Below are 19,861 nucleotides of genomic sequence, written 5' to 3'. Positions count from 1 at the left end.
AGCTCCCAGAGGAAGGGCACTCTTCCTGTTTCAAGGACTTGTCAATGGGATGTGAGAAGTAAGGAAATTTAATTTTTTCTTTTGCCTTTGCTTCCCACATCACTTAATGTGCACAGAAATCTGTGTGGGTATTTGCAGATGAAGACAGGAAGCTAATAGGTAGAAAATGAGATTTCTGAGCTCAGTTTCACACTGCCAATGCTCATGGTTTTCCCTCTAGAGCACAGCGCTCAGAAAAGTTAAATTTGCTGTCTGGTAATCCTTAGCTTCCATATTTTGCTATATACTTTGGCTGGTTTAAGAACTGTGCTGTGCATCAAAGAACAAGTGTTATCTCCTGGTCAGTTTTACTTTCATTTTATTCTAATGCTCAATTTTCCCTCTTGAGCCTGTTACCCCATTCCTATGATTGCAGCTGGCATCTATAGCTTGAGAAAAATAGTGTGGAAACAGTCCTTAGGGATTCAGATCCCACTTTTATTTATTTAAGGGGCTACTTAACCTTAATTCCTCAGGTCATTCACTTGTAAAATGGGAGATTCCATTTTGTATGATTGTGATTGTAGGCTGAAATCAGGCGAAGGACAAGCACACGAATGTTCTTTTTAAATCCTCTCCTATAAAATAAAATCCCAGGGAATGAAGATGTGACTGAGGACAAGATCATTCAGGACACGGAGAGGTTTAGAGTTAGGGACTCTTTGGGGCTGAAGAGTGGAGGCTGACAGATTGAGGCAGAAGCCAATCTCCACCCCCCCAACCCCCCCACCCCCCCGCGCAAGGAATCACAGATGGGAGACTTTCACTTGCTTCCTCCCCCTTCAGGTTATCCAGTTGTAGACAGTGTCTCTTAAACCCTTGTATATTAAGCCCGGTAGAATAAACTAGTGGACGAGTTCCCTGACCTTGTCAAAAGTATTTAGCTACGTTAAAAATGTGCGGTGAAAAACCTAGTGGAATTGGAAGGACGTCGGGTGTGAGACCGGCAGAGACCCGCTGTGGTTTAGAAATCACAGTACATTGTTCCATTAGATGACACTGTAGCCTCTCGCAAGCTCAAAGCAAGTTAAAAAAAAAAAAGGTACTTTCATTTTTCTGAAGAACGCTTACTCCTCTCACTTGTTTTAACTTAACGCTACTCAAGCCCAGGACTGTTTTCCCTGTTACTCCCGATCCAGCCTAATAGGAAGACAAAAAACTGGAAAATGAAAGCTCTCCAGGTGGGGACACTCTAAATATATTGCTCAGTAGCTGAGTAGCAAAGCAGAATGGACTAGTCCCAATTGCTTACAGATTCATTTCTTGGTGATTCTCATGCCCCGGGGCAACTTCTATCCCCAGATTTTATTAGTCCTCGAATGTTAGAATGGATGTTCTTGCCATTTTCTCTAAGCTTGTAAAAGCTACGGCTCTTTAAGTGACAATGTGGGTGGCTCTTAAAAGAGCCTGATGTCGCTGGTGCTATGGCAAATTAAGTTTACTTAGAGCTGGTGTACTTGGTGACGGCCTTGGTGCCCTCGGACACGGCGTGCTTGGCCAGCTCCCCGGGCAGCAGCAGGCGCACGGCCGTCTGGATCTCCCGGGACGTGATGGTCGAGCGCTTGTTGTAATGCGCCAGGCGGGACGCCTCGCCCGCGATGCGCTCGAAGATGTCGTTGACGAACGAGTTCATGATGCCCATGGCCTTGGACGAGATGCCGGTGTCGGGGTGCACCTGCTTCAGCACCTTGTACACGTACACCGAGTAGCTCTCCTTGCGGCTGCGCTTGCGCTTCTTGCCGTCCTTCTTCTGCGCCTTGGTCACCGCCTTCTTGGAGCCCTTCTTCGGGGCCGGGGCGGACTTAGCTGGTTCAGGCATCGGACTGAGGGTACAGCGCTTAAACAAAACGAAAGATATACGCCCACCAGCGAGCGCCCTCCTATTTATTTAGTATGTATGCAAATTAGGGATAGCAGAATTACGATTTCTGATTGGTCGCCTCAGTATCTTAACCTCTGATAGGCTCCTTGGTTATCCTAAACTCTCATTGGCTCTTTTCCGCTTTAAATAATTTGACCTTGCAACCGGAAACGCCCTATGCAAATTAGGAGCATTTTTGTTTGGGATGTGTCTTTTGATTGGCTAGAATTTGTGTTCGGCCAACGGCATAGGCTGCTTTTCCAAACCGCTGCAGAGTACAATAGCCTAGCTTCTTGGCTTGTGGAGAGCTCGATTCTTTCTTCTTTTTGTTGCATCACAACTGCCCTAGTTATGTCCGGACGCGGCAAGCAAGGCGGCAAGGCTCGCGCCAAGGCCAAGACGCGCTCGTCGCGGGCCGGCCTGCAGTTCCCGGTGGGCCGCGTCCACCGCCTGCTCCGCAAGGGCAACTACGCCGAGCGGGTCGGGGCCGGCGCGCCCGTGTACCTGGCGGCCGTGCTCGAGTACCTGACGGCCGAGATCCTGGAGCTGGCGGGCAACGCGGCGCGCGACAACAAGAAGACGCGCATCATCCCGCGCCACCTGCAGCTGGCCATCCGCAACGACGAGGAGCTCAACAAGCTGCTGGGCCGCGTGACCATCGCGCAGGGCGGCGTCCTGCCCAACATCCAGGCCGTGCTGCTGCCCAAGAAGACCGAGAGCCACCACAAGGCCAAGGGCAAGTGAGCCTACTTGGATACCAGTGTATCCAGTTAAAACCTTTTTCCTCACCCAAAGGCTCTTTTCAGAGCCGTCCACATTTTCACGTAAAAAAGCTCGTAACTGAATAAGTCCTGCTTTTCTATTACATAAGCCTTAAACGGTTAGTGTGGTTAGTAAAACAGTTCACTTACTGCAGTTCATCTTGGCTGTTTAACGTCACTTTGAAGGCGGCCCAGGGAAACGACTTCTACAGAGGAAACCTTAGTATGGTAAGCAAGGGTTTAGTAGAGGTGAGACCTAGTTACAGTAATGGTAATGTTTACAAAACCTGTTTCTAGATGGCCAGGTTCGTTCTGTTCCCTCAATTGTGTTTAGGAAGTAAAAACAGTATGGAAAACAAAGGGGGGTTTAGTTAACTGAACTGCTGTGGAAGGGGTGGTAGCCCGGAATGCCTGAGGACATTACAAGCAGAACTATAGGACCGGAAATCCGCGCGGGTTGTTTCAAAGCTGAATGGAATGAATCAATACTATTTGGCCATCATAAGGAGGTCAATCACCCTTTGTTGCATAGTGGTGATTGCCCGCGGTCTCCCGGCCAGGCGTTTCACCTGTGGTTTCCCAGAGTGGAGATAGGGGGCAGTCCAGGCGACTCTCAAGGTCCAAGTTCAGTGAAAGTAACCATCTGAGAAAACAAAATACACGCAAGTTCTGAAAGCCTGACCGTCGGAATCTCAGGCCCCATTACGTAGGTCTCCAGAATTGGCATCTTCTCCGATCCCCGGGTGATTTCTTTAGAATTTGAGATGAGTTGAAGCAGAATATTAAGTTCTTGCATCTCTGACTACAACAAAGACGGGATTGGAATGTTGACTAATTCATCCAATCGGAGTCTGTAACAATCCACCAATCATGTCGTTCGCTCTTTAGCCAATGGTTTTATTGCGCGGGACTTTTGAAAAATGCAAGACCAATCAGAAGGTTTCTGAGTATATATAAAGGCAACATTTTCAGGCTTACTCGTCAGCTTAGCTTTTTTCCTTAGCTTTCTTTGAAATGGCTCGCACGAAGCAGACGGCCCGCAAGTCGACCGGCGGCAAGGCCCCGCGCAAGCAGCTGGCCACCAAGGCGGCCCGCAAGAGCGCGCCGGCCACCGGCGGCGTCAAGAAGCCGCACCGCTACCGGCCCGGCACGGTGGCCCTGCGCGAGATCCGGCGCTACCAGAAGTCCACCGAGCTGCTGATCCGCAAGCTGCCGTTCCAGCGGCTGGTGCGCGAGATCGCGCAGGACTTCAAGACCGACCTGCGCTTCCAGAGCTCGGCCGTCATGGCCCTGCAGGAGGCGTGCGAGGCCTACCTGGTGGGGCTCTTCGAGGACACCAACCTGTGCGCCATCCACGCCAAGCGCGTCACCATCATGCCCAAGGACATCCAGCTGGCGCGCCGCATCCGCGGGGAGAGGGCATAAAGCTTTCCCACCAGTGGCTCAATTAACTCAAAAAGGCTCTTCTAAGAGCCACCCACTTTTTCCCTAAGATTGCTGTAATCAACATAGAGCCGTCTTAAGGTATTAATGCTTTTTTGAGATGGTTTAAGTTGGTTCCCGATTTTTAGGTGAGTTTTTCAAGGTACTAAGGTTAGTGGGCCGCGTTTGGTTCCAGGATTGTGGGCCTTTACCGAGCTTTCAGCTGTGTCCTAAGTCTTCCCCTTAACAGCTTGAGTTGGAGGAGATAAGCAGAAGCCGCCTGAAGATAGTAACCTCCGGCTCGGAAGTAACAGTATATAAGTACCTTCAGGCAGTCTGAGAGGCGCTTTGACCTGGGAAGGGAATGAGCCACTTTGAGGTGGCTTGCCTAGTGCAGGTAATTCTAAGGTTATGTGGGCACAGGTAGGAGGTGAGGTTCTTTATCCACAAGTTTGAACTTGGGTAAAGGTGGCTGAACATTTTCTATTTATCTCTGGTAAGTTCCCACAAATTTGGGCAATGTCTGAAACCTCAATTTGCGCACTTCCCATCTCTATAGTTAAAAGTGAAAGTTTGGGCTTTTCTATAAACCAACCTTTTACGCAAGAATGCAGGCTGCTGGTTGACTTTGAATAATTAGGATTTCTAGTAAGCTTTACTGGTAGCAGAGCCTAGGACAGTCATGATGGCTTCTGCGGTCTTTGACTCGTTAAGTGTCTACCCACCAGTGGCTTGGACATCACTTGGGAGCTTGCTAGAGATGAAGATTGTCAGACTCCACCCAGGCCTAGTCAGAATCTACATTGTACCAACTTCACCCCAGGAAGTTAGTGGTTGACACAACTAGTTTTAAGAAGCCCATTTAAAAAATATTTTTGGCCTCATCAAGAAAGCAACCTGTGAACTCTCACAGGAATAAACATTTGTAAACTGCATGTTTATGTCATAGAATTAAATGTTCTCTAAATCAATTGCACATAAGAAGAACCTGGGAAGATAGTTTGATTTAATAGAAATCAGTGATCTCAATACTGAGTGCACATTATAGACCATTGGATGTTTTATAAAAAATATCTTTGCCTGGGGTCCAATCAGTAGCATTTTAATTGTAGTTTGTGGGAGTGGTCCCAGGCAATAGTAATTATTAAAACTCAGGTGCTTCCAAAAGGTCGCTAGGGTCGAGAACAGATGCTACATAAATACCAGTCTTGTGATTAGCTCCTGTTTGATTTGACTCCAGGTTTAGCAAGGATTTATCTACAGAATCAGGCTTCCTTGTAGCTTGCTTTGATTAGAATGTCCTGCTCTCCAAGAGAGGATTTTTGGCTTGCTCGAGGACTATTAATTGCTGCAATGAATCAAGCAGCATCTGGCTTTTGTAGCAATTTCTGAGGATGGGGCTCATGTGAGTCTATGATGAGAGATGGACCTGCTTTGGGTGATTGACAATGCCGGGTTTTAAGGGATGCTACAAAGAGGAACCTTCTGGGCTTCTTGGCAGACAAACTGTGGAGACCTGCCTATCTTCCCATGGGCACAAAGTCCTGTTTGGGTATTCACCTGGTTTTTCTCCATGGCCATTATTTATTATAAATAAATAATAATTTTTTTTTTAGCTATTCATTTTTTTAACTTTTTAAATTATGTGACATTTGAGAATATATGGAAGTAGAAATATTAGTTTCATAAACTCTATGTACCCTGCACCCAGCTTCCACATCATCACTAGCCAAATAGGTTTTATCCATTTCTCGTCCACCCCGCTGCCTTGATCATTGTAAAGAAAATGGTATCATTTTCCCTTTCAATATTTTAAAACATGTCCACCATTTAAAAGCCCAATTATGATGCCATGACGATTCCCCCCAACAAACATGTCTTAACATGGGTGAATTTAAAAATTGTATTTACTCCATATATATTTTTGAGAGTTTGCAATGTGCTAGATGCTGTTCTGTGCATTGGGAATATACTCAGAGAGCCATCCTGACAGAATTCTTGGCCCTTGTGGAGTCTACATGTGAGTGGAAGAGGGACAGACAATAAATCAGATAGATACGTGTGGTATGTTAAAGGGTAAGAAGGAGAAAAATAAAGCTAGAATAAGGAGTGTCATGGGGAGTTGAGATTTTTAGATAAGGCCACTAGGAAGACACTGCAATGGGTGGGGCACAGTTGCAGGAACTGAAGGCAGAGAAACAAAGAGAAGCCCAATCAAGTAGGGGCTTGTAGACGTTAGCTCTGAGATGTAAGGCCTTGAAAGGACTTGGACATGGGAACTTCCATGTATTTCTTACATTAGCAGGTTCTGCTTTATATTTAGGTAGTCTCCATTGGGCTCCAGTACAAAAATTAGGGTCCAGTTTTCTTCCTGTTTTGTGCTATCCAGACTTTGAAAATAGAAGCTGACCTTTAGCCTTTATAGTTAGAAAAGAGAAAATCTCTGAAAGTTAGGAGTTAAATGCAATTCATATCCCAGTACTTCAAATTCACTAGTTTTTCTGTTTTGTTTTGTTTTTGCCACAGGCAAAATGTTTACCCTCAGGTAACACACTCCATTTATTTGGATTGCAAATTCAGGATTACAAATGCGAATGTCTTCAGGGTGTAGGCAAGAGGTTCTTCTGTCTGTACTTCACTGGGTCTGTCAGCAGCGGTGTTTCTGGCGGAATCTAAGCCCTCCCATGGCCAGCTGCAGGCTCTGGGTAGCAGCTCCATGTCTGTTATGTCATTTGCCCAAGAGAGGTGTTAACGACACCTGCCGTGGGAATCGTGTAGGTAAAAGAGCCGTGACTTCATTAGTTCAAAAGTGTAATTTGGTGCCTATACACATCATTTTATTTAATCCACACAATAACTCTATGGCTTAGAGACCCTTAGTAGCCCAAATACAATGCTGAAGAAATGGAAGCATAGTGAGGTGAACTACTTCACACAGGGGCTCATTTGAATAATTCAGTCGTGGACTTTATCTCTGGTGCTAAAGAATGGAGGGCCTTTGTGTGTTACCTGCATAATTTAATTTTACTTTATTCATCCATCCATCCATCCATCCATCCATCCAAAACTTTTTGAGCGCTTACTATGTGCCCTGCATTGTTCTAGTTGCCGGAAATAGAGCAGGGAAGTCCATGGGGAAAATTCCCTGTGTAGAGCTCACAGATATTCTGGTTGTGGGAAACAGGAAATAAAAACAGTATTTTTGTAGGTAAAGAGATTAAAGAGATTAAGAAATCAGGCCAAGAAGATTAAGGACTGCCAGGGAGTGGGAGCAATGGGTGGTGGAGGGTTGTTTTAAATGTGTGTGTGGGGGGAACTTCACTACTTAGATGCCACTGAGCAGAGGTAGGACGCCTGGGAGGGAGACAGGTCTGCACACACCTGTGAGAAGATCATTCCACAGAGAAGCTACAGTGATGACTGAACAGATCCTAAGTTGGGAACAAACTCAGGGTCATGGCCACAGGTCTGATAACCAACTAGTTAGAACCAGGGTCTTCTGTTTTCTCAAGCTGGAGTTTCTAGGTAAATTCAGTATTGATTCACATGTTTTTAATATTTTTTAAAAGTATGAGTCCAGGTTCCTGAGCATACCCAATTTGGATGGTGATCCAAGAGGAAAAGGCAGGAATAGATGAGTGTTAATCTCATGGAGGACTGCCAGCCTGATTCAAGGACACCAGTAGTTGAGGACAGTGTATAAATTATGTGGTAATTTATTTAAAATAAAAAGTAAGAGATCTGAGGTTCTAAATAATCACTGTCATCATTTTTCAGAAGAAAGAGTACGTCAACAGAGTGGTTCTGCTTAATGCCTAAGGTCACCCAGCTGGTAAACGACGAAACAAATTTCAGCCCAAGTAGTAGGCCTCAAATCCCTCCAATTTTAAGCATATTTTATTGCTGTTCTGTAGTTGTGTACATTATTTCTTCTATGAAATAATATTTCATGTCCTAGATAACAGAGAACATGCCTGTTTCACCCTTGTGCTTTGATTGAACGATACATCCAGTTGAGTGAGGTAGGCATTTCAGACATGGAAGGCTTTGAGGAACATATCAGGGTATCTCGAAATGAGAGAACAGAGCTTTTTTGCACAAAAGGCAAGACTGACTTTTATAGAGGTTCAGCTCATAAAGAATGCATTGAGAAAATGAGTTGAATGAGTTGAGAAAATCCACCAAGATAAAAGACAGCATAAAAGCCAGAACTGAGGCAGGTAAGACTTGAACTTGTATACCAGATGGTCAGACCTGGAATGTACATTAAAACCAGTGGGCTGTCACTGGATTCCAAACCCAGCCTGACCTTATTCACAGGCCGTGAGTCTGACCATGGAGGCCTTCCTCCACTTTCCAATGTGTTTTCTTCATCTCCCAAGCCTTGCGCTGATTGCACCTAGCTCGATTGGGATTCCCAATAGTGTTGAGCCCTGTTCATCTGAAGTGGAAAATGTGATTCTAACTAGAGTTGTATCATTTTGTCTTCTTCTCAACTGAAGCAAGTATTGCCAATATTTATAATTCAGTTGTGTTGCACCAGGAAGCTCCAGGGTCCTCCTGTAGATGTAAGAAATCATCAGTTTCCCTCTTGTCTTATTTATAATATTTATAATTTATAATTACCTACTTAAGTAGGAATTACCTACTTATATGAGCTGTGGCAGGGGCTGCTACACAGTTGTCCCCTGAAACGGGTTTTCCTTTCTTAGCTTCTTTTGTGGCTAGTGTGGCCTTGACTATTTGTGGCCAATTGGTATGTTAGCAAAGGCAGAGTTACACCATTCTCAGGATTTCATTCATGGTGGGGGTGCTTCTTTACCCTTTTCTCCTTCCTTCAGGATGGAATGTGAACGAGATAGTTGTGGCTGGAGCAGACATCTTAGACTACAAGGTAGGAAATTACCTACATGTTAGTCTAGCTTGTAGTGTCTTCAAATACACTACAAGGCAGGACATTTCTGAGGCACATGGCCTCCCGTGTAGGCTGACAGTGACTTCCCAAGAGGCCATACCTTTTATGTGGGTGTTGTCTGCAGAGCGCAGATGCGGCTAACGTAGAAGTCACCAATGGGTGGATGATTTAAGACTACATAAATACTGAGTACCTCATCAATATTTGGTGTCTCACAAATATTTGGCACTTCTTGGTCCTTTCCTCTCTTCCTATCTCCGTGTAGCACATGAACTCTCCTTCCTTTTCCATGTGTAACATGTCTTCCAGGCAACTACTTTATGATTTTTGGTAAATACAGCTTTTGAATTATGTCTGTATCTCATAAAATTCCTTGCTTACCTATTTAACACTTCTTAGAAGTTTCTTACTTAGGAGTCACCTACTTAATATTTTTATGAGGTTTTATCCATCAATTTGTTGGTCTTGTCTTGGTCCTCCATGGCAGAATTTAATAGCGGAATGTTCTCAAATACTAGAGTGAACACACCTTACACACAGAGGTAGAGGAGTTCCCTCAGGAGAGTGGGGCCCCATTCCAAGCCTGAGCTACATATCTGTACATGAGAAATCGACTTTTATCTAGTTTATCAGTGACTACTTTGGGTCGTCGGTCACTTCCAAGGATATCTAATACTAATAGGTGTACATAAAAGACACTCCTTAAGAGGATTAATGGACCCGATTTGCTGTGCTAGCATTCCTTTCTGCATTTCAGTAAGATCAGATCTTAGTAAAGATCTGATCTTTTTAGTAAAGATCAGCACTAGGACTTCTACAAAATCCCCGTGAACCAAAGATGTGACATGGCTAGATGAAAGTATAACTACATAGCCCCGGTTGTTAACTATAGTCCATAAATACAAATTCTGGGTGTCTTTTTCTGCACATCAATTCTTCTCTCCCTCTTGCGGTCTCCCCTTTCCTTATCATTGTCTCTTACTCCACCTTCCTTCCAGAAGTGCTTTTCAAGATTAAATCCTTTCAGCTTTGGCAATAGAAAGAGGCTTACCCCTTTTGGCCTGTGCGGTTACTTCTCCGCCTTTTGGCTCAGATCGAGTGTAAATGTCCACTCTAGACTGGGAGCCCTGTGAGGTTAAGGATTGCTTCTAGCCTGCTCACTGACCTTTCCCAATACCTGTCACTTTCTGAAACTTAAGAAGCTCTCAATACATGAGCCAATAGACCCACTCCTAGTCCTTCGACTCAACACGTCATTTAGGGAAGAATTTGATCTATGATCTTAGAATACTCCGCACGAACCACCACCCTCCCTGCCCCACACTCCATGACCCAACAGGGAAGTGCCTAGAAGGGTGGACTTCTCAAAAGTGAGAACATAACTGAAGTACTGTGGTTGAGATTAATCTCAAGGTATTCTGTAACTCTATAACTGACACTGTATTGTTAAATGATTCCTATCAAGCCTCTTAAGGGAAGACTACCCAAGCCTGGCTTCTGTGCTGGCTGCTGAAGACATTTCCCCAACTAAGAGAGCCTTGCTCTCAGGCTGCTTGCTGCTGCTTTCCCCTTCTCCTTCCTCTTATAAATCCTGTTTAACCTTTCTTCAAAGAAGCCTGAATGCCTCTGTTACTTGCAGAATAAATAGCTACAGTCGAGTGAGTTATTCTTCAAAAGGTATCTTTTCTTTTCAGTCGTCTCCCCCTCCACCCCCTTCCATTTACTAGAAAATTATTTTCTCACGCTATCAGGTAGACAGTATCCTATTGTTTTCCACTAAAACAAGTCTCACACAGCCCCACCAAGCACAGTACGCTCTCCAGACAAGCTTATCTATAAAGGATGCCCAGGATGTATTCAACTCGTCCGGACAATTCAATTTCTCAGTTACAAGTCCTGGAGAAAGTTCTGGCCCAGATGAATTTCATTTTCTGAAACCCTAACCCAAAAGGTCAGCACCTAAAACTGCCTTCCCAGTTTTCAAACAAGTTTTCTTGCTTTGCACTTGCTAGTCTTCTCTGTTCCAGTAAAACAGGCTACTGAGAAAACGAGGATGGGAAGGGAACGATGAAGGAGATAGGCACTGTAACTCTGGCACAGGTTCTCCCTAGTATTAAAAAGGTTCAGTATTAAAGCTCTTTATGTGAAAGAGTGAGTGGCCCTGAAAAGAGCCTTTGGGTTAGATTAGCTGAGGACGCTTACTTGGCAAGTTCACTTGGAGCTGGTGTACTTGGTGACGGCCTTGGTGCCCTCGGACACGGCGTGCTTGGCCAGCTCCCCGGGCAGCAGCAGGCGCACGGCCGTCTGGATCTCCCGGGACGTGATGGTCGAGCGCTTGTTGTAATGCGCCAGGCGGGACGCCTCGCCCGCGATGCGCTCGAAGATGTCGTTGACGAACGAGTTCATGATGCCCATGGCCTTGGACGAGATGCCGGTGTCGGGGTGCACCTGCTTCAGCACCTTGTACACGTACACCGAGTAGCTCTCCTTGCGGCTGCGCTTGCGCTTCTTGCCGTCCTTCTTCTGCGCCTTGGTCACCGCCTTCTTGGAGCCCTTCTTCGGGGCCGGAGCCGACTTGGCGGGCTCGGGCATAGCGACGCTCGGACACGGGAACCTAATAGAGTGAAAGCTGAGCGCAGGGTTGGCCTACTTTTATATGGCTTGTATGCAAATAGCGGCTTAATCTGTCTTAATGCCTGATTGGAGCAAATCAGCCAGTAGAAACATTTTATGCAAATCAGGAGACTTCAAATCTACTTTTTGATTGGCTGTTTATGTGGCAACAACTCCAGATTCTTTTCTCCGTCAGAAAAAAGTATTTTCAAACTGCAAAAGTTTAATGTCTCGTCAGTAGTACCTGTTTATGAGCCTTGCGTCTTCCTAGATCCCCCCCTAAAGAGACAAAACCCCCATGCAAATTTATGATCCTGTTTTCCTGCCAAATTGCAGTTACCCGGATACTAAACGAAGGAAAGAGAACACAAATATTAGCTAAATATTTAAATGTTTTCAAAATTATGCCATGGCATTCCCAGTTTGATCAAAGTCGGCAAAATTTAAGCTTTCAGAATCAGAGGATCGTCACATTTAAACAGAGGTGCGATTTTTATGTTCCCTAAAAACGGTGTCTGTAAGTGTTGTCTGTGTTTGTTAACTGTGTTCCGAGTTACGGAATAGGGTGTTCCCATTGCTAAAATAAAACGTTTCTTCAAAGTCAGAAGCTTTGAGAAATGATGAAGGACGAAACTGGACTGGGTCAATCACGTCCAAGAACAGAGCTTCTGACCTGTAAATTTTCATTTTCATCTCTTCCCAAATTTAATCCCCAAAGAAGGTGATTAAAACAAAACCAGTTAAGGAACTGTAAAACAAAATACAGGCTGGGTAATGGACGCAGAATTATAAGTGAGAAGATGTCTTTCAACATCTGACTTTCTCAAGTGAGTCCCGGTAGCCAATCACAAGGCCCATCAAGTTACTTAATTCACGGCGCGGAATTTGAAGATTCGGACCAATCAGGAGGACGTTGCCTTTATAAATAAGACCCGGAGCAAAAGCATTGCCAGTTGTAAACCGTGCTTGCAATATCTCGTCATGGCTCGCACGAAGCAGACGGCCCGCAAGTCGACCGGCGGCAAGGCCCCGCGCAAGCAGCTGGCCACCAAGGCGGCCCGCAAGAGCGCGCCGGCCACCGGCGGCGTCAAGAAGCCGCACCGCTACCGGCCCGGCACGGTGGCCCTGCGCGAGATCCGGCGCTACCAGAAGTCCACCGAGCTGCTGATCCGCAAGCTGCCGTTCCAGCGGCTGGTGCGCGAGATCGCGCAGGACTTCAAGACCGACCTGCGCTTCCAGAGCTCGGCCGTCATGGCCCTGCAGGAGGCGTGCGAGGCCTACCTGGTGGGGCTCTTCGAGGACACCAACCTGTGCGCCATCCACGCCAAGCGCGTCACCATCATGCCCAAGGACATCCAGCTGGCGCGCCGCATCCGCGGGGAGAGGGCGTAAGTTCTCAGGAAGGAACGCAAACTATCAACCCAAAGGCTCTTTTCAGAGCCACCTACAATTTGCTTGAAGAGCTGTGCCGCAACAGAACAGAATCTCCGCACTCCCCGTATCGCCCTTGTCACCGCTAGGGTCAGAGGCGGTGCCAGTGCGCGTTCGCGGGCTGCCCACCTCGCGACTCCGGCCTCCGCCGGAACACTAGCCAAACCTCGCGATCCTTCCCTTGACAACCGGTGTGAATCAGGCCGATTGCGCTGCGTTCCCCAGCAGAGGGTGTTATTAGACAAGTCTTGGCTTTTTCTTGGAGCCGTCCATATAGTTGAGTGTATTTAAAGTGGCTCATAAAACCACCGCGGACTTGGGTACTTTCAGCTGAACTACAAAATAATGTAGCGACAAGTTACAACATCCAGTCCTGAAAACAATGGTTCCCGGTTTGGGAAATCTACGGAGCGTGCTGTCAAAACCTGACCCACAGCTAGCCAGGGCCTATCTACAAGGGCAGCAGTTCATGATATACATTCAGCCGGCCATATTAATACGTAATTAAGACTGCAACTTGCCAGGAATCCAGGCATGGGTTTCCACATTTCATTCTGATAGGAGAAAGGACGGGTCCTTGAGCAACCTGGAAAGCATCCTACGGGGTTTACCATGTTTGGTGGGTCATGCGCACACCGGTGTTCAAGACCCCACGCGGAGTGGTGCATGAGAGCAGTTTGGTGGCCATCCATTTCTTTCTTGACTGAGCAATACGTCCTATAGTTACAGTACTCAACTTTTCTGTACTGGGTTCCACAGAATTTGAGACCCAGCTTGGAGGGGTACTAGCAGCAGCCTGTCTGGTACAGCTGGGCAGGGCACCACTACCAAACGTGGGGCCTGGAGTAATAGCTGAGTATATGCACACCAGGAATTCAGAGCTTGTAGCTGCTCATAACTAAAAAGTCAAGATTGTGCAGAATGTGTCTGCACTGTCCTTGTGTGAGAAACATGATGTAGTTAGTCATTAAGGCAGAACCCAGCCCTTGCACAGGTGGTGGTGCATAACCCATTATTAATCCTCAGAGAACCAAAGAGGCAACAGCTCCCAACGTTTCCTCCAACAAATTCAGAATCCTGTGACAAACCCTAGAGCCATGGAGGATTTGTCCATCAGTCAGGTTTCACAGACATTAGTTGTGGGAACGCCTAGCCTCATCCCGGGTTTATCCCTCGCTGTGGGGATTACTAAACACTGGAGGCTTTCCGGGAACTAAGTGAACAGCTCTGCACATCAGTGAAAACCCAAGTCCCATGGCAGGAACCACAGGACGGGCATACCAGCAGTTTATTCAACAAACATTGGAGGCTCTTGGTGGGATAAATCATTAGCTACAGAACCCAGAAGTCACATTTCAGAAACAACTGAATATGTTGCTTGATGCAATATTTTGGAACCTTGAAGCAAACTTGCACATGATAATAGCAACACCATGTGATTTCTTTGAGAATACTGAAAGAGTTATAAGGCTCCCAGTCTTCACAACAGTACTTTTGCATTTTAAAAAACGTAATTTTAAGGTGGAATTCAGGAAACACAAAACAAAACTGGCAAGGACAGGGTGGGTGGGGACACAAAACAAAAATGTTGTACATGAAAGGTCATAACAGCTTTATTTGCAAAAGCCCTAAATCAGAAACAACTTAATGTCTTTCAGTGGGTGAATGGTTAAATAGATTTTCATGCATCCATGCGTGGAAGCCTACTCAGCAACAAAAGGGGGGCTGGTGATGCACACAACTGCGATGGATCTCAAGGGCATCATGCTTAGCGGGGAAAAAAAAACTACTGGGGAGGAAAAGTCTTCCCTCGTAGGTTCTTTGGCTGCAAACTGATATAAAAACAGATTAACAGGAGAAAATTTTAATTGTGTGTGTATTGGAGCCCCATAAGAATATGAGACCCCAGGATAAGTCTGTCGGTAGATATTCATATGACCCCCGGAGCTAAAGAATGGGATGGGACCTGGGGCTTCAGAGGGGGAGAGGGCCACCTATAGGTCTTTCAGATAAAAATTGTCTCTGCTAACAGCTCTCTTTCTGGGCCAGGTCCCCTCTCTAAAATTTTCTAGGTAGTTAAGGGAGAGGTAAAAGTTTTTCTTGAGTTTGCTGGGTCTTGATTGCCTTCAGTTCAAAATAACCCACGTGCCAAAGCAGCACATTTTGGGGTCACATATATTGCTCCCCCTCAAAGTCATTTTCAAAAGGTCACATGTTACATTATTCATTTAGATAACATTCTCAGAATGACACAAACCAGAGATGGATAACAGATTAATGATTGCCACAGGACAGGGAAAACGTGTATGGATGTAATATAAAGGGATAACAAGGAGTTCCTTGGTGATGTTGGAAACGTGTTGTATCAGCGCTGCAGTGGTATTTATGTGAATCTATACACGTGGGGTAAAATTGCATAGGGCTACACACCCACAAAGACAAATGAGTGCATGGTAAGACCCTAAGAGTTGAAAAGCCCTGTTGTCTAGGTAACAGTATTTTGCCAATATCAATTACCTGGCTTGGATATTGCAATATACACCGGTTATGTGGGATGTGACCATTAGAGGGAATTAGTTCAAGGGGCCTCTGCGCACTACCGTTGCAACTTAACAACAAGGTAAACTTTGCAACTACTGTTGCAAAATAACAAGGTGAAAAAAAAAAAGCTGCTGGACAATTCTTTAACAATTGCTACTTTGCATTGCTGGGATTCCATGGTTTGTTTAAGAAAATAATGTGATTTTTTTCCCCACAAACAGCAGTTTTTTTTTGCTTTCTTCTGGCTGTTCTAGTGGTGACATGCCCATCGGGCTGATGTTTGGTTCATTCATGTTGGTATGTGACGTTTTACATCTTGCTGCCCCTGCCTCAAAAGTAAATTGAATTTCAGAATTTGATATTCCTAATCTCAAATTTTCTGATGGGGTATACTTGGCCAAGCTAATCCATGCTCTTTTAGAATACTTTACTTGGTACATCGTAAGTACGCAATAAAAATCACTTCTTACTTGAAAATTCTGTTTATTCTAAGGACATCATTCATATTTTCTTAAAGCTAAACTCCCACGTAACTAGCTCAACACATATATTTTTCATTAGAGTTCACGACAGCTTTGCTTGTGTTTCACGCACTAAGCCCAGAAAAGGGCTCTCCACCTTTTGTCCTCCACAGGAGAAAAACAGGGCCTTAGCCCCTGACAATTTACACTTTTCCTCTGCAACCCTTCATTGTTGAAATAAATATGCTTAATTTGTATGGATAAAGCACACAGTACATACTAGTGTTATATTGGAAATGTTTTGAAATCCTTCCATGCTCTTCAGTCTTATATTTAAATACATTGTTTTTAAGAACGGAATTCCTGGGCGATATGAATTTATTGTTCACGAACTAGATGCCAGTCATTTTGCTTATAATTACTCACTTACCAACAACTGCTCTTCCTTCTTACTGCAAGTCTCTTGAAACTCAAGTAGACAAACAGACAAGTTCAATGTTACAGTTTGAAAGCTGCCACTCACTGATCCGAACCTGAAGCCTGGCCTGGTTGCTCCACAATATATTGACGAACTCCTTTGTTTCTTGGGTTTTGGGCTTGTTTAAATTCCAGTGTAGCAAACGATCCAAGAATATATATGGAAAAGATAAATCTTTAAACACATGTACATATATACGAAGGAGGTCATTTCTTTTGTGTACATGTCTGAAACTTGTGTTTAGAGGTTCTTATTTTCTAAATACCAGTAAATCTCCCTACCCCTTGTCTACTTTAGGCCTTAGAAGCAAGGGCGCGAGGACTTCGAGTGATTTCCTAACTTTTCCGGTGTTTTGGTTTTCACAAAGTTCTGTACAATTGTTACAAAAGGGGCTGGTATTAAGCTCCTTCGACTGTTATTCCCAGTGAGTACTTACTGTGTCTGGCCGCGGCAAGGGCGGGAAGGGCCTGGGCAAGGGTGGCGCCAAGCGCCACCGCAAGGTGCTGCGCGACAACATCCAGGGCATCACCAAGCCCGCCATCCGGCGGCTGGCCCGGCGCGGCGGCGTCAAGCGCATCTCCGGCCTCATCTACGAGGAGACCCGCGGGGTGCTCAAGGTGTTCCTGGAGAACGTGATCCGGGACGCCGTCACCTACACGGAGCACGCCAAGCGCAAGACGGTCACGGCCATGGACGTGGTCTACGCGCTCAAGCGCCAGGGCCGCACCCTCTACGGCTTCGGGGGCTGAGCATTCCCATCTCCCCACCGGAACGCTGCGATTCTCAACCAAAGGCCCTTTTCAGGGCCACCTGCTCTTTCTACTAAGGAGCTCTCACTTGCCCCTGGGTGCTGCTCTGTGGGGGTGGGGTGGGGTGGGGTGGGGTGGGGTGGGGTGGGGATGGTTTGGTACAAACGTTGAAACTTCATGGGCACAACTCTCTCCTAATGCTGTTGGGTGTCCATAGCAGCCGCTGCGAATGTAGCATCGAACACTTTCAGGATCGACAGGCGGGAAGCGGTTAAATTTGGTGATACAGCAGGTAGTGAAACGGTGGGTTAGACAGGTTGGTAGATTAGGAATCTTTTGGGCTGCCTCCAGACACCACAGATCTAACTGCCACACTCCCTCTTTAAGGTGGCTATACTAAAGTTTAGCAAAGTATACGAGAATGTTTTCTCTAGTGTTACAGTTTTTATTTTTTCAATATACATTTGTGTGTGTGTGGTTGGGAGGTGGGTTCTCCCAGCCATATTATGCTCTGCCGAGTCAGATCTGTTAGCTCTAGAATAAAAACAGTAATGAGCATAAACCTTAGCCTATGCGGTGTTGAATGCATTTGTTCCACAGAATTTTTGTCTTATGTCAAACCCATTTTTGATGAGATGGTCAAAGATTATCAATGCTAAAATCTTTTGGAAAAAAGCTGGGGAACACTAGATTCAAATGGTGTCAAAGTATCTCCAAACAACGTTATTTGCAAAGGGAAAAAATATCTTTACAGTGGAGCAATGCTTCCCCCACCCCCCACCACTGCGTGTTAGCTAAGTGTCTAATTTAGTAGGACTAAAAGTAACCGACCACCTGTGTGCCTTCCCTTGTGCACGATAAATATAGAGCATCACCTTTGACAAAGGTGTAAGAATCTAATCATGCCTCAGGAGAGTACAGGGGATAAAGGAGCCAGTTAAACACCATCACAAGGAGAAAACATCAAACCAGAACGTGAGACATTATATAACACAATTAGTCTGGTTTCTCCCAAAATCAGTCATAACAAAACCGTGGAGGAGTGTTCAAGACTGAAAGAGACTCAAGTAATAGAGCACTGAACAAGGTGTGTTGATTGGATCCTGGCTCTATAGATAAAGCTATAAAGGCCATTTTGGAGACAAGTGGGGAAACTTGAATGCAGACCGGATATTAGATTATTTTGTGAATTAGTTTTTCTTTTCTTTCTTTTTCTTTTTCTTTCTTTCTCTTTTTTTTAGGTTTGATAATGTTGAGATTATGTGGAAAATTCCCTTATTCTTAGGAGTTAGATACTGAAATATTCAGGGGTTCAAGCCTCATGATGTCTGCAATCTACTTTTAAATGGCTTAACAAAAAATGTATATGCATATAGACATATACACAAAAGTGGTAAATTGTGCTCAGTTATTGAATCTAGGTGCTGGTTATAAAGATAATCAATCAACACACTTTTTATCTTTTTTGTTTGAATATTTTTATAATAAAAAGTGGGGAAAAATAAAACAGGTGACAGAATGTGTTGGAAACGGATCTGTGTCCTTAGGAGAGGCTGTCTGAACTGGTGAGTGTAAAGATCTGCCCGGTGCAGAGAGGGGGCAGAAGCAGCAGGGCACTCGGCCCGTGATGTGTGTCAGAAGCACGTGTCTTATTCCCCTTGTGCTGACTCCTTGACCAGAAGTTGGCCGGGGGGCAAGGACACGGAACAGGTCACTTCGGGCCACGTTGGCAAAGAGTAAGACAGCCACCAGAGTAAAGATGCAGGGGGACAGTGAGTAGTTAAATGCCATGGAGATCGGGAAAGATTTCCGAAGAAGGAGGCCCAGCAGTTGCCTGAGTGGGGAAGGCCCCTCCCGTCAGCTGAAAACCTGGGGATCAGCCTGCTTACACCAAGTCTTTGGGATATGGTGACCATCCATGCACTTTGTGCTGTGGAGTCACCACATTGGGTTACTGTCACTGTTCAGTCAAGGTCAGGACAGGTGACAGCCCCCTCACATTGGGCAATAGGAGGAGCGTTTCCTAAAGAAGCCGTTTGCAAACTGAGCGCAAGGTATAGGAACCCCAAGAAATTGTGCCTCACCCCAGGCCTGGTCAGCAGGGCAGCTTATCCCCTACAAGCCTGATGGGGCAAGGAAGGAGGTTAAGAGAGCGGTGTGGAAAGGGGTCCCCCCAGGCACTGGGGCTTTGAGAGAGGAGTGCAAGCAGCCTGTGGGGGCCGCTGGAGGGGAAACTGGGTAGTAAACACTCACAACACCCATCTTTCTGTTCCTCCCATCTCCTACAGGTGGTTTTCACCGGCTGAACCCAACCAGAGGTGGGGGTCCAGGTAGCCATTGGTGGGATCCATACAAGGGAGCCCCACATGGCCCAGGGCCAGGGGGAGACGGTAGAGCTAAGTCTGGAGGGCCAGCTGGAAGGTACTCAGTACAGTTATGTTTGAAGTAGGCTATCTCCGTGTTTTCTAAAATGAATGTTCTAGAAAGTTATCTGTTCCTATGACACACTTTCTTTCGAAAGATTTAAAATTCTTTGCCTTGTCCCTGGAAGCAGCTTGTAGGGTTGGTGTCACAGTTCAAACCATTCATA

The 19,861-nt window shown here is 45.7% G+C and overlaps 6 protein-coding genes across 6 annotated transcripts; 4 read left to right on the top strand and 2 right to left on the bottom strand.

Annotated features, from left to right (window-relative positions):
- Nucleotides 1-1,362: 1,362 nt before the first annotated feature.
- On the bottom strand, nucleotides 1,363-1,872 carry LOC148164183 (histone H2B type 1-C/E/F/G/I). The gene has a single exon (XM_088024162.1). The coding sequence runs from the start codon at nucleotides 1,856-1,858 to the stop codon at nucleotides 1,478-1,480; it is 381 nt and encodes a 126-aa protein (XP_087880288.1). The 5' UTR covers nucleotides 1,859-1,872; the 3' UTR covers nucleotides 1,363-1,477.
- A 354-nt stretch (nucleotides 1,873-2,226) lies between these two features.
- LOC148164182 (histone H2A type 1-E) lies at nucleotides 2,227-2,719 on the top strand. The gene has a single exon (XM_088024161.1). It carries the CDS (start codon nucleotides 2,252-2,254, stop codon nucleotides 2,642-2,644), a length of 393 nt encoding a protein of 130 aa, XP_087880287.1. The 5' UTR covers nucleotides 2,227-2,251; the 3' UTR covers nucleotides 2,645-2,719.
- Nucleotides 2,720-2,757: 38 nt separating this feature from the next.
- On the top strand, nucleotides 2,758-5,698 carry LOC148164181 (histone H3.1). Its single transcript, XM_088024160.1, has one exon. It carries the CDS (start codon nucleotides 3,676-3,678, stop codon nucleotides 4,084-4,086), a length of 411 nt encoding a protein of 136 aa, XP_087880286.1. The 5' UTR covers nucleotides 2,758-3,675; the 3' UTR covers nucleotides 4,087-5,698.
- A 96-nt stretch (nucleotides 5,699-5,794) lies between these two features.
- Nucleotides 5,795-16,965, top strand: LOC148164180 (histone H3.1). Its single transcript, XM_088024159.1, has one exon. The coding sequence runs from the start codon at nucleotides 12,593-12,595 to the stop codon at nucleotides 13,001-13,003; it is 411 nt and encodes a 136-aa protein (XP_087880285.1). The 5' UTR covers nucleotides 5,795-12,592; the 3' UTR covers nucleotides 13,004-16,965.
- Nucleotides 7,963-11,610, bottom strand: LOC114212606 (histone H2B type 1-C/E/F/G/I). The gene is made up of 2 exons (XM_028107542.2): nucleotides 11,201-11,610; nucleotides 7,963-8,643 (listed from the first exon to the last, which is right to left on the bottom strand). Exon 1 carries the CDS (start codon nucleotides 11,588-11,590, stop codon nucleotides 11,210-11,212), a length of 381 nt encoding a protein of 126 aa, XP_027963343.1. The 5' UTR covers nucleotides 11,591-11,610; the 3' UTR covers nucleotides 7,963-8,643; nucleotides 11,201-11,209.
- LOC148164179 (histone H4) lies at nucleotides 13,425-17,378 on the top strand. Its single transcript, XM_088023778.1, has 2 exons — nucleotides 13,425-13,542; nucleotides 16,952-17,378. Exons 1-2 carry the CDS (start codon nucleotides 13,425-13,427, stop codon nucleotides 17,269-17,271), a joined length of 438 nt encoding a protein of 145 aa, XP_087879904.1. The 3' UTR covers nucleotides 17,272-17,378.
- Nucleotides 17,379-19,861: the final 2,483 nt, after the last annotated feature.

The sequence above is a fragment of the Eumetopias jubatus genome, unplaced genomic scaffold (genome assembly GCF_037043125.1).
Source record: "Eumetopias jubatus isolate StellerSeaLion01/CBP00866 unplaced genomic scaffold, mEumJub1_p1.0 scaffold_6, whole genome shotgun sequence".
Classification (NCBI taxonomy): Eukaryota; Metazoa; Chordata; class Mammalia; order Carnivora; family Otariidae; genus Eumetopias; species Eumetopias jubatus.
Note: the sequence above shows the minus strand (reverse complement) of the source record. Positions and strands in the feature narration are given on the sequence as shown.

Coding starts and splice junctions, on each gene's coding strand:
- LOC148164183 (XM_088024162.1), bottom strand. CDS start 1,858: ATGCCTGAACCAGCTAAGTCCGCCCCGGCCCCGAAGAAGGGCTCCAAG.
- LOC148164182 (XM_088024161.1), top strand. CDS start 2,252: ATGTCCGGACGCGGCAAGCAAGGCGGCAAGGCTCGCGCCAAGGCCAAG.
- LOC148164181 (XM_088024160.1), top strand. CDS start 3,676: ATGGCTCGCACGAAGCAGACGGCCCGCAAGTCGACCGGCGGCAAGGCC.
- LOC114212606 (XM_028107542.2), bottom strand. CDS start 11,590: ATGCCCGAGCCCGCCAAGTCGGCTCCGGCCCCGAAGAAGGGCTCCAAG.
- LOC148164180 (XM_088024159.1), top strand. CDS start 12,593: ATGGCTCGCACGAAGCAGACGGCCCGCAAGTCGACCGGCGGCAAGGCC.
- LOC148164179 (XM_088023778.1), top strand. CDS start 13,425: ATGGTTCCCGGTTTGGGAAATCTACGGAGCGTGCTGTCAAAACCTGAC. Junction 13,543..16,951: donor TCAGCCGGCCATATTAATAC/GTAATTAAGACT, acceptor ATTCCCAGTGAG/TACTTACTGTGTCTGGCCGC.